Source organism: Thermobia domestica, chromosome 17 (genome assembly GCF_964235325.1).
Source record: "Thermobia domestica chromosome 17, izTheDome1.hap1.1, whole genome shotgun sequence".
NCBI lineage: Eukaryota > Metazoa > Arthropoda > Insecta > Zygentoma > Lepismatidae > Thermobia > Thermobia domestica.
Window position 1 is genome coordinate 175,985,325 of NC_137470.1, and position 13,288 is coordinate 175,998,612.

The 13,288-nt window shown below is 33.5% G+C and overlaps 1 protein-coding gene across 2 annotated transcripts in view; it reads right to left on the minus strand.

The window, feature by feature from the left end:
• Positions 1-2,886: 2,886 nt before the first annotated feature.
• LOC145673822 (uncharacterized) overlaps positions 2,887-13,288 on the minus strand; it is a 44,590-nt gene continuing 34,188 nt past the window's right edge. For both annotated transcript variants that reach the window (XM_081743596.1, XM_081743595.1), the window contains exon 2: positions 2,887-7,146. In XM_081743596.1, coding sequence (XP_081599722.1) covers positions 6,338-7,111 — 774 coding nt within the window. In that variant the 5' untranslated portion in view covers positions 7,112-7,146 and the 3' untranslated portion in view covers positions 2,887-6,337. The remainder of the gene's footprint in view (positions 7,147-13,288) is intronic.

Sequence of the window (13,288 nt, forward strand, 5' to 3'; positions counted from 1 at the left end):
CCATGTCACGTTGTAAATCGAGACAGTCATGGATGGTCTTTATCCTACCGTATATTTTGAGGTCATCAGCAAAAAGCAATTTGTTACTTAATAATATATGATCAGGGAGATCGTTAATGAATAAAAGGAACAATAACGGACCTAGATTAGAGCCCTGGGGAATTCCAGAATATGCAATATAATCAGATGATTTATACTCCTTGTAGATAACAGTTTGTTTACGATTATTTAAATATGATGAAAAGAACTTGATCAAGGGAGAAGAGAAATTATATTCGCCTAGCTTATGTAATAATACCTTGTGATTGACTCTGTCAAATGCTTTTTCAAAATCTATATATATTACATCAACCTGACATCCTACATCTAACGAATTTGCTATAAAGTCTGTGATAAGTGCAAGGTTTGTTGTTGTTGATTTGTGTGGGATAAAGCCATGTTGATAAGGTGAGATTACGGGTTGGATGTGGTCAATTATCCGTCGGTATAAGATTTGTTCAAATATCTTTGCAAAAGTAGGTAAAATTGATATAGGCCGGTAGTTACTTATTACGTGTTTATCATTGGTTTTTGGTATTGGGCAAACTATAGATGATTTCCATTTATCCGGAAAAACGCATGTTTTTAAAGCGAGATTGAATGCAATCCTTAGCGGATATGTAAACGCATCTATACAACCCTTTATGATATATGGAGGTATTCCATCAGGACCAACAGCAGTTCTGGGCTTTAATTTTTTGATTGCCATTACTACTTCAGATTGAGTGATTTCCTCAATGGTAAGTGACTCTAGTTTGTTACTTACATAAGTTAATAAATTGTTCGTAGGAATGTCAGTGAAACCTGTATCTGGCACATATACTGACGAGAAATACTGTGCAAAAGCATTGGCTATTTCATCATTATGATAAAGGTCGCGTCCCTCATAATTTAATTTCCCCCCAAGAAGATGCTTAGTCTTATTTTTTATAAAATTCCACAATTCATTAGCATTGTTATTAATGTTATTTTCAGAATCTTGTATGAACGCTCTGTATGTCAGCTTAATTTCTTTCTTTATTTCCCTACGCAATTCATTGAATTTATTGAGATAATTCACTTCTTTATTACATTTGTATTTTTTATGATACCTTGCTTTAGTTTTGATTTTTTTGATAATTTCATGTGTAAACCAGCACGGATAAGCTGTTCTTGAGTTGTTTTTAAGTGGCACGTACTTGTCAAATACACTATAAATAATATAATAGAGTTTATCAACTAGGTCATTGGCGTTTTCATATTTCTTTAGGCAGTTCCAGTCAATAGATGAGAATTCAAGATACAACTCTAAGAAATTAGCTTTCCTAAAATTATATCCTGATATATTAGTTTTCTTTTTAATCTTCGCGGTCCCCTGCTGCATCACGTTTATTACTAAGGATGGATGGTGTACATCTTCTGGAATTAGTGGACAATATTCCCTACTGACTTCTATATTCGTTATATTAGAGAGAACCAGATCTAATGTACGATTATTTTCGTTCGTCACATTATTTAATGATTGCAAATTATAATAGGACATAAATTCATATAAATTCTTACATTTAGAAGAGCTTGTTTCAAAATTAAATTCCGTACCGTTTATTTCCGATAAATTGAAATCACCAATCAGGAGAACAGGACAACCTTGAGGACAATTAATTTCAAGTCGAGTAAATAAATCATTATACAATTCAATATTAGATCCCGGTGAGAAATACACAACACAAGGGTCAGAAACATGGACATTACAGAAAAATGATCAGAAACGACTGGAAATTTTCGAAATGTGGATGTGGAGAAGATTAGAGAGAATTAGCTGGGTCGAGCGGAAGACGAATGAGAGGGATTTAGAATTGTTGGGGTAGAAAATAATAATTTTAGATATTATTAAGAAGACGAAGAGAATCTGGTTGGCTAAGAAAGGACATTGGCTAAGAAGGAAGTCTCTAATGAGAGACGTGCTAGAGGGTATAGTGGCACGAAAGAGAGGGTGAGGGCAAAAGAGGCTACAATTAATGGACGATATCACAACTGAAAAATCGTACGCGAAAACGAAGAGGTTAGCGGAAGACCGTGGAGCATGGAAGCTTCTCAACTGATGCAAGTGACCTCCCAATAATGGCAGACTAAATATGATGATGATGATGATGATGTATAAAATGTTAAATCAAATTTTGATGCTCACGTTGTGACCTAAGAGTTTCTCTTCTGCATATTTATTTCAATTCTAAATAACTAAATAAACATATGATTATATTGTTCTTGGCATTATGTCGAAAATATTTAACTTCGAAACATAAACTGAAATGATATTTAACATTAAAATTGTAAAATTAAAATTTAAACTAAGCTGCTCGGAAATTACTGATTTAAAGAAAAAAAACTGATTTCAAAATAGTCCTTTAATGTTGTTCTTTTTATATTAAAATAATGAGAAAATCTGAAATTGAAAAGCGAATATCCTTATTTATGAATAAGCCAGAATCAGGAATTTTGTCCCAGGTGATTTTTGTTCGTTTTGAGTTGGTCTAGTAGGCACATTTTGCTGTCTGGATTCGATTACCGGTATAAAGTATTCTAGGTTGAGTCTCAATATTTGAATGTGTATTTGTAAAGAACAGTACAAATAAACAAAAAAATCTACGCTTTTAATTTTTATTAACTTTACATAAGACATTACAATGGCACAATTTCAATTTTGAAACAAAAATGTTCTCCATACGTATACTGAAATTAATACTCAAAAAAAGAAAAGAAAAGAAAGAATGAAAAAAGAAAGAAAAAGAAAGAAACAAACAAACAAGAAAGAAAGAAATTGCAGCACAATATATAAAACAAAGCAAAATACATTCTAAACAGTGGACAAATATGTTCATTACAAATTTAAAATACTTTTTTTTTAAATTTCTTTCTTTTTGGTACTGCACAAACGTACTCACCTAATACAATGTACAGGGTGAACCAAAAGTAGGTGGAATAGAGTTTGCGTTAGGGTTATAGTGTAATAACGTCTCTCATTATTACAATGATGTTTGTGTTATATTAACCGCTTGACCACCATTACCTACGGACCGGATGTACCTGGTTCCAACGGCTAAACAAAGGACGATCGTTATGCCATCTGTTGCTGAGAGTACGAACCCCTGCTATTTATGAGACTGTGGTTTTGTATGTGTGTACTTTGTATCACAAAAGCAGTAGAATATGGAGGAACAGGAGGGTTGTAGTTCGTCAGACTATGTTCCGGATAAAGAGGAGATTCCTTTTGCGGTATTTGTTGCCTAATGCTCTCCGTTGGCATGATCGTGAGGTCCTGTACTCTATCTGTAGGGCCGGGATTCAAGGGGTTAAAATTTTTAACTAAACTCAGAGAAACTATAATGGCAACTAACAAATGTTATCATTTACTGCTCACCTACTTTTGGTTCACACTATGTATAGAAACATATAATTAATCAAATAAAGCAACCATATCAAGAGTTGAAAATCACCAGGAAAAATATCAAAGTTTAATTAGATATTAAAAGTACTGAATCGAGAGGAAACAATAAGTAAAATGTGGAACTCATCCCCGTACACGAGAAATTAATTGAGATTAAAATGTCAATGTCTTAGTATGTTAGCAACGCACTGTTTATGGTCATAATATGTAAATTTTACAGATGATAGGACTGTAAGCACACATAAAAAATCAGTTTGACACGCGAAGAAAGATGCCACAGTCTGATTCAAAATTCTTTACATATACCTAGACATATACATCCAGAGCACCTTAGATTTCGTAGCATCAAAATGAAAGTTTAGCACTAAAATTGGATTTCGGTAATAAGATAATTGTAGTACTTTGCCCAAGTAACATTTGATTGTGGTGTCATCTATAAACACACACTTAGTTACAAATTTAAATCAAGATTTTGCGTCCCTTAATTCAAATATGATTTTAATTTCAGTTTTTAGTATTTTGATTTTCATAAATACTAAGTTTTGATTTTTTTATGGTTTCTATAAAATCAATTGAATTTTTTTCTAAGTTTTGATCATGTTGACCGACAATTAACTTTCATCAATTAATGCACAAATCATAAATTTAATTTCTAGTTGGTTTTATACAAAAAATTGATTTAATCAAATCACATTTTTAAACAACACTGTTTGCACAATAAATCAAAATTGCACTGTGTTTCGTTTGAATTAAATACTTTTCCGTGGACAAAATTTAGTTCAAATACCATAAAGTATAGTTTCTCTTCAAAATATACAATTTTTCAAGTTTGTTTTTAATTGGTTCTCACGCTTTTAGCAGACATTTAAAATTAGAACTGACGTATCGAAAGAAGCAAGAATACTCCCAACGAAAAGAAACTTAAAAAGGCTTATAAAATTGAACTTACTTAAATAATAGAAGAGCATAATTTCCTTTGATGAAGAAGTTAAGGAAGACGCGAGAATTGTGATAGAAAAATAAATGCTAAAGCAACCAATATCGGTATTTCCTAAGGACAAGATTCTCTAAGAATTTTTGTGTCCAGTGTGGTTTTGTATACTTAGGTAGATCAAAAATCGAACTGAAGTAATTTTGAGGTATTTGAGATATGAAGTTGGAGAAGTATGCTGCATGTATGGAGGAAGAAGAAAAAGAAAGGTAATAAAAAATTGAATGCAGGAAGAGTATATGTGCTAAATTTTGCAGGAAGATAACATAATTTCCAATTTATTTTGCATTATTCAATAATCGAGCAGATTGACATTTTTTTTGTCATGTCTAAACGGAAATAAATGTCTTGAAGTTACCATTAATTCTGTGTTTCTCACCAACTTTTGTTTAAGAAGATTGGAAAAAGGAACTTATCACTGAAATCCATTACTTACAGCAAGTTTTCGTGTAGGTTCTACATACTTTTAACACAACAGTTTTTCACATCTTTAACCAACCAAACTAAGACAAGTTTGCATTTTTCATGCATGAAGTTAATAACTTTTTTTGTAATTAATTTATTGTGTGCCTTATTGAAACTTGGTAAACAAGATGCACATTATTTTTACTTTGATCTACTTAAGTAGTAACAGAAGCAGAAGAAATCTGAAGAATCTTGACTATTATACAAATATGAAGATATTGTATGGATTGTTACTTGATACGCAATTTGGAATTAATAAGGCTCGAAAAAACTGAAATGAAATATTTGAGCTCTACGTCCCACGGTTATGTCGGCTAGGCTAAAGGAGACGGTGATTATGAGAAATGAATGAAATGATGGAATGAAGAAAGTGGGAGGAAAGGGGAGAACCACGAGCAAACCCATGCACACCGTGTTCGTCCACCACAATGCTCACTTGGCGCGAGCTGGGATTGAACCAAGGACTCCACGCACCAGAAGTAAATGCTGTATCACTGAGCCACAACGGCCCCGGCTTGAAAAAAGTTTAAGGAAGAACTTGACACAGAGAACCAATAATGGAATAGATTACCGATATGAAGAAACGAATCTGAAATGTCTGAATGGATAAAAATGTCTGAAATTATCACTGCTTCCATCTTAATTTAGAGGAAAAATTAATTTATCACTAAAACACATTTTTGACGATAAATTTTCATGAAGGTACTTCGATATTTTTAACACTCCATGTTTTTATATCTTTAAAAAGTAAAATTATACAGACAGAACACTAGTAATATTACCTTGCTGTGAAAACTTATCATTCAACTAATTTATACAAAAATTAAAGCAACATCACCTGTAAAACTTTCACTAACTATGTGTTTGTAGACGTTAACAGGAACTTTATAATACTGTACACATACGTACTAATACACACATATATACATACACTGCAATATACAGGTGCATGTGGATTTACACGTTAATATACTCATACTGATATAACTTGGAAGGCTTGAGTAATAGTATTGATATGGAAATATTTGTACTTAACATGATAGCAACCCAATTTTACACTGACAAAATACATTTTAAAATGCTTTTTACAACATATTAAGTTCAGGTAAGTTCAGTTCAGCTTTATACCCCAACAGTTCAACACAAACGTAAGCGAAAATTAACTGTTCATATCCAGGAGTTACCAATACTGCATAGAAAAAAACTAAAGTGACATATCCTCAGTTAAACATAATGAATGTAAAAATAATTCCATATATTATCAGTTTATTGAAAGATAGAATCGTGTGGCTTTTAAGAAGGTGTAATCACAAGCACCGTATATCATCTGTACCAATAGTAATCCTTTCAACAGTGAACATCACGCAACCAGTTGCATTTTTTTGTTTGTGGTTATGTAATAGTTGTCGACGGAGCATTTACACCTCCGTACCTGAATGATCTTGAGTTGGTGCCTTTTGAGCATTTTCCATCGCGGTTTTGCTCGAGGTTGAAGCTGGTGTCTCATCTGAAGAGTCATCTTTGGTATTTGAAGTAGTTTTGCCATCAGCATGACTCTCATCATTCTGATCTGACGACTTTTGATCCAGTGTGTCTTCAGTGTTAGACTTATCTGAAGCTGAATCCTTTATTTTCTTTGGTGACTGGTCATAAGAAACCAGATTATCTTCATCTACGCTTATACCCTGAGCGCTAGCGGTTTCTTCTTCAGGTTTATCACCAGAGGGAGTATCATGCGTTTCTTCTGAGAGGGAAGTGCTATCATTGGTGCTACCTTGATTCATATCATCATTGGTTGCCAAAACCTCATCATCATCATCATCATTTGTCATATATGCTTGATCATCTGGATTCATATAAATTTCTATATTAGGTTCACCCATAATGGCTGGGAAAGTACAATGGCCAGTATTTAGATTAATAGACATAACTGGCACAAGATCCAAATCTTCCCCATAAAAATGTGGAAATAAGACAAACTGTACGTCAGAATCGTCCTCAATTTCGCTAGAAGACATTTCATTTTGACCAGAAACCTGTGGACCAAACTCATCTGTGAGGGAACCACTAACTTCATTATGAGCTTGTTCGAGGGCTAGATCCAAATTAAAGGAATTCTCGGACAATGAGAGTGAAGACTCGCTACTTGTGTCACTGTCACTATCATCGTTATATGCACGTGGAATTGCCATGTTTAACCTTGTAGCAAAGTGACTTTTAGTCAACCCTGAAATATAATAAAATAAAATTTTAATTGTAATAATTTATCCTTCAAGGTTACGAATAGGGTTCCGATTTCTATAACGTAAAAAAAAAAGTTTGAAATTATGCATGCATTTATACTCTAAAAAAATGTCAAAATGTGCACTAAAAATTACACAGCTTTACACTATTAGCGCACTTGACTTTAGAAACCTTGAAACTGCCCTGAAAGATGCCTCATGCCAGGTTCTCTCGGACATGAAACCCTCCAACAAATGTTAAATATTCCTAATTCAAAAGGATCCCCATGCTCAGTGTCAAACAGGAAAAAAAGAAAAAACAATGTCTTATTAGAAACACTAAAGTTCATTCAACGAACCTTCTGATCCTGATGTAAACATTGCGGAATTGTATTACTCCGCCAGTCATCGGATGATTGGCTATCGGTCAGCGCTTCTTTCGAGAAGCACATGCTTGTACCCTGTAGATGTTTTACTTATTCCCCGCATGTGACCATATTGTTAACTGTGATCCGCGCTAAAGTTGGGTCAAAACCACTTTCAATGCATGCGTATTCTCTTTTATTGCATTAATTCAATTTAGTTCTTAGATAAAGTGTTCTTGCTGTTGTCTAATTCTAAGGAATTCTGGTAATGAGCCTTATAAGCAAGGACTATTTTCTTCCGCCGCATGGGTGTTCTAAGGCTCTCTAACCAATAAAATCAAACAATCACCACGTGTATTTGTTTACATGAGGTACTGAACGTTCCTTGAATAAACTTTAGTGATCATAATCACTTTCAAATTGTAGTGCCTATTTTCAGGAACTAACGTGGTGTCTTCATTAGTCGATTAAAAAGTATCATAAAGATTTTTACTTCGTTTTTTTTCTCAGTCCTGAAGGCATTGTAGAACACGTTACGTACGGTTTCACGCCTTTATGCGTCGATACATAAGGGTGATGACGTCATAACTTTAAAAATATTTTTTGTTATGACTATTTTTATTATTTTTTGGCTGGCTTACTCTTGCACCTAGAAGATTGAAATTTTCCACACACATTCAGTACATCCTTAATATTTTTCAGATGTTTTTAGATCTCTGCGTAAAAACGTTAAAACAGGGGTTCCGGAGGAGAAAATGGGTAAAAAAAAAGGGATTTTTAAAACAAAATATCCCTTTCTTCGCGATCTTCTCGCAACAGATACATGATGGAGACATGCGAATGGTACTGTTTGAAAAACTGTTCTATTTTTAAGAGAAATAGTACGAACAATGACTCTAGAATAAATACGGATGCCTCAGGAAATATTTAATATTACATCCGGGGCTTTTTGAGTAATCTGGGGCATTGTGGGACTCATTGGTAAATACTTTTCCACCTTTACTATTCAAGATAGAAGCTTGACATCTTGAACATACATTAATACACCAATTATTATTTTAAGTTGATTTTGAGATCTGTGCGTTAAAACAGGAGGTACCAGAGGGGTTCAAAATTTGAAGATTTGTTTTCAGAAAAATCAGTATTTCTCTCAAAAGTTTCCACTCAGAGAGAGAAAATGTAAATGTAAATGTAAACGTTTAAAATGCTGTTCTATTTTAAAGAGAATGAGGTACAAATCGTGATACTAGGATAAATAGGGATGATGCTGCAGTCGCTTGACTGAAAGTCTATAATTTACCCCAAAAAAGCCATAATTTGAAAGGTTAATGACAAAATTCATCCAAGGTTATATTTCTGATCGTGTCCAATGTGGATTACCAGTAGTTTTAACAGCGCTACCTTCACTCGTTCGGTGTATTGAAAGTCTCCCTCCGAAAGAGGCTTTTTTTGTGTGATTTGCAACGAATACACTGAACTTCAGGTATCATTACCATCATAGGGTAGCATTACTTCAAAGTGGCCAACTTCCAAGATAGACAGGTGGACAACTTACAGAGTAATAAGTAACGAATGTCTTGTGGGAAATTGCAGGTTCAAGACGAACCAGGCCAAGATAAGCAGGTGGCCAAGTTGACAGCTTTTACTGTATAATCCAAAACAATGGATCAGAAGATTGCGATCTTGGTCAAGAATTTTAGGAATGATCCAAAAATACATCAAAAGTTGAGATCTTGACAAATAATTGGTTTTTGGATCAGGGTCCACAAAACTTTTGAACGGCCCCTAAATCAAGCTTTCTTATTTTTTATGGAATAAGCACGTTATACTGAGTTAAGGGATAGCTTTGGTTTGACTACTATATATATAGTTCTCCAGATATAAGACCTACAATAAATTTTTTGATTCAAATATATTGGATCTTTTAATGCATTTTTGGATCAGGAACACAAAATTTTTGAAAGACCCCCAAGTCGAGTTTTCATTTTCTTAACGGACTAAGCACATCATACTAAGTTAACCAATAGTTTGGGTTTGGCTATACTATACTATATTTCAATGAAAAATTTTCTTGTACGTCTTATGTCTGGAGAACTACATATAGTGTAGCAAAATCCAAACTATCAGTTAAGGCTCCGTCATACAAGCGAGAAAACTTAAAACCGGGGAACAGGGGTAAAAAGGGCGTGATTTTTGAGATGTTATTTGCGTGGCTTTTACCACTGACGTAGCAGATACGTCACGAGATTGACAGATTCTCTCAAGCCAAAATCCCTTGCATCGCCGCAATGGTCAGAATCCGAGTCAGGAAATAGTCCGTACATTCTACACGTTGAAGCCAACGGCTCAGCTGACGAGAAAGTCTTGGACTTGGGGGTGAAACAAACTATTCTGTGTGGGGCGAGTGCTGCGGAAATTGTGGTGTGGACGAGAATCTGTGAAATCCCGGCGAAGACCTCTTTTGTCCTGTTTGCTCGCATATATCTGCTTCGAAATGCAACGGGCAGGGGGAGGGAGAAGTTGACACTTGCTTGCAGGGAGTAATGCTGAAAACCTGTTTGGTTCGAACATAGAAGCATCAAGTGCCCATCAGCCAACAAATCCATCCATACGACACGATTGCCGTGGCGCATAGAAGAGCCAGTTCGAATTGTTCAAAGTATGCGAAGAGAAAAGAAGGGTGAGAGCAGCCCCCTGCAAGATAATACCGAAGACTTTCTGACAACCCATAATCAACATTCTCCGTAGCAGAATGGTAGATAATTTAATTATAACTAGGGAAAGTATATATACATACACACACACACACACACATATGTATATATATATGTCGGGAACAAAACAAAATCGTGTCGCCACGTTTGGCCTAATCCTCGTTAGTACCGGATTTTCTGATCATGAAGCTCAGATTGCTGAAATATGTGATAAACGCTTCTCTGTAACTCAAAAGTGTAAGAAATATAGTGTAAGAACTTTCAAAGTTACAAGGGTATTCAGTAATCAAAATATCAATTATTTCAATTATTTACTTAGTTACGAAACATGGGAAGGTGTACTTTCATTAAACAACGCAAATGATATATATAATGAATTCATAAAAATTTTTGCTTACTATTTTGATATAGCTTTTCCTAAAATGAAACTCGTGTTAAAATCCCAGAAGAAGAGACAATGGGTTACTCCTGAAGTACTAAAAGCAAGTGCTACAAACATAAATTTACATAAACTTAGTAAGGTTTTTAAAACAGGTTGTGCAAAGTTCTACTATAAACAATATAAAAAAACGTACAAGGAACTAATTAGAACGACTAAAAGGAATTACTACCAACTTAAACTTGCTTATGCATCGAATAAAACTAAAACAATGTGGAACATTATAAATAAAGAACTAAATGGTGGCAAAGAGACACCATATGTGGATACAATAATACATGAAGGGAACAGTGTATCAGACCCAAGGGAAAAAGCAGAAATATTTAATAATTTTTTTTATAAATGTTGTCGCAAAAATTATGGATGATAAAGTAAATAAATGTAAACAGAATGGCCACAAAGTAGTTACTGTAAATAATTTTAAACAAAGTTCAAATAAATGTGAAAAAACAATCTTTCTACAGCCAGTATCAGAAGATGAAATAGCAAATATAATAAAATCTCTCAAAAACAAAAATACAGCTGGAATTGATGAAATCTCAGATAATTTATTGAAAAGATGTTTCAATCAGGTGACAAAGCCACTTTGTCATTTAGCAAATATATCACTTACAAATGGCGAGTATCCAGAAAAGTTAAAAATTGCGAAAGTTAAGCCCTTGTTTAAAAAAGGTGAAAAACAAAACAGAAGTAACTACAGACCAATATCTCTCTTACCTGTCGTTGGAAAAGTTTTGGAAAAAATTATGTATAACAGGGTAATTAATTTTATATTGAAAGAAAATGTTATCTCAACAAAACAACATGGCTTCCTTAAAGGTCGATCTGCAAATACGGCAATATTTAGTTTCATTGAGAAAGTAAGAAATATTGTAGATAAGAAAGAAAACTGTATAGGAATCTTTCTTGATCTGTCTAAAGCTTTCGATACAGTACAACACAGTTTACTTTTGAACAAACTGGAGAACTGTGGAATACGTGGTAAAGCAAGGGACTGGTTTGGTTCGTACTTAAAAAATCGTAGGCAGGTCGTAGAAATAACGCATAAGAATAATAACATTGTAGAAAGCTATTTATCAGATGAATTATATATAAAACATGGAATTCCACAAGGATCTATTCTAGGGCCATTGCTCTTCCTTTTATATATTAATGATTTTGAGAAAAGCATATCTTCGGCAGATGTTACCCTTTTCGCTGACGATACCACTCTGCTAGTGAGTGGAAAAAATGAAAAATTATTGGAACAGAATGCTAGGCAAACATTAAATGAAGTATCTCTTTGGATGAAGAACAATAATCTTTTTGTTAATGTTGAAAAATCCATTGCTATAAATTTTCATAACAAGTGCAGTAAACCAATATACCCTAACCTATATCTGAACCAAAATAAAATTAACTATACAACACACTGTTCGTTTTTAGGTCTTACTATAGATCATAACCTGACATGGGAATTTCATATAGAGTCAGTTATTAATAAATTAAATAGAATATGTTATGCACTAAGGATTATTAAAAAGAAGGTAAATTTAAAATTAGCTAAAACCTTGTACCATTCGTGTTTTAACTCTATCTTGCAATATGGTATCATGTTCTGGGGAAATTCAAGTCAGAGATTTAATGTTTTCAAAATTCAGAAGAAAGCCATAAGAATACTTTGTGATAAGAAGCCGAATTTTTCTTGTAGACATTTGTTTGAGGAGGTCAATATACTACCTCTGGATAGTTTATATTTGTATCGTCTCTTTTTGTATTTGAAAGAACACTCATCGGCATTCGTAACAAATAAGGATGTACATAATCATAATACGCGAAATAAGAATGATTTTCATTTGTGTAATCACCGGTCAGCAATGTATCAAAAAAGTGTAAGTTATGGTGGTGTTAAGATGTACAACATGTTGCCTATTGATATAAAGTATGAAGCAAATATGAAAAGGTTCAGACAAAAGTTAAAATTATTTCTATTAGAAACTTCTTGTTATACAATTGAGGAGTACGTAAATATCATGACAAGGTAATATTACTTTATTTTACTCATGTAAATTTTTTGTACAATATGACGCATGTTACACTTACTTGAGGACATTCCTCGTACTTGTAAGTTCATACAAAAGAAATATATATGTCGGGAACAAAACAAAATCGTGTCGCCACGTTTGGCCTAATCCTCGTTTCGCCTAACCAATTATCTGACACTTTTATGACAGATAAATGATAAGATTTGTGTCCGCCATTTTAGGCGAAAAAAGGATCCTTGTTTGGCCTAATCCTCGTTACGCCTAAAATGGCGGACAATAAGAAAAAAATCGTGGAAATTCAACTAGAGGGAAATTCTATAAGAGAAAATTCCCTAGTATATAAAGAATTAAGAAATGCAAAATATATAGACTAATATTATATTAACTATTTTCGAGGAGTTAGGATTACCAAAACTCCTTTATGTATTTACTAGGACCATGGATATATATGAATATATATGAGTAGGCAATAGCAAAACCCGTTAAATTCACATTTTAAAATTTGTGACAAATCGAGAAAAACTGTTTAAACACGTCATAATTGTAAAATAACATTAGAAACTAGAGAACATTAAAAAATTAAGAATAATGTGAGTGTTGGTCTG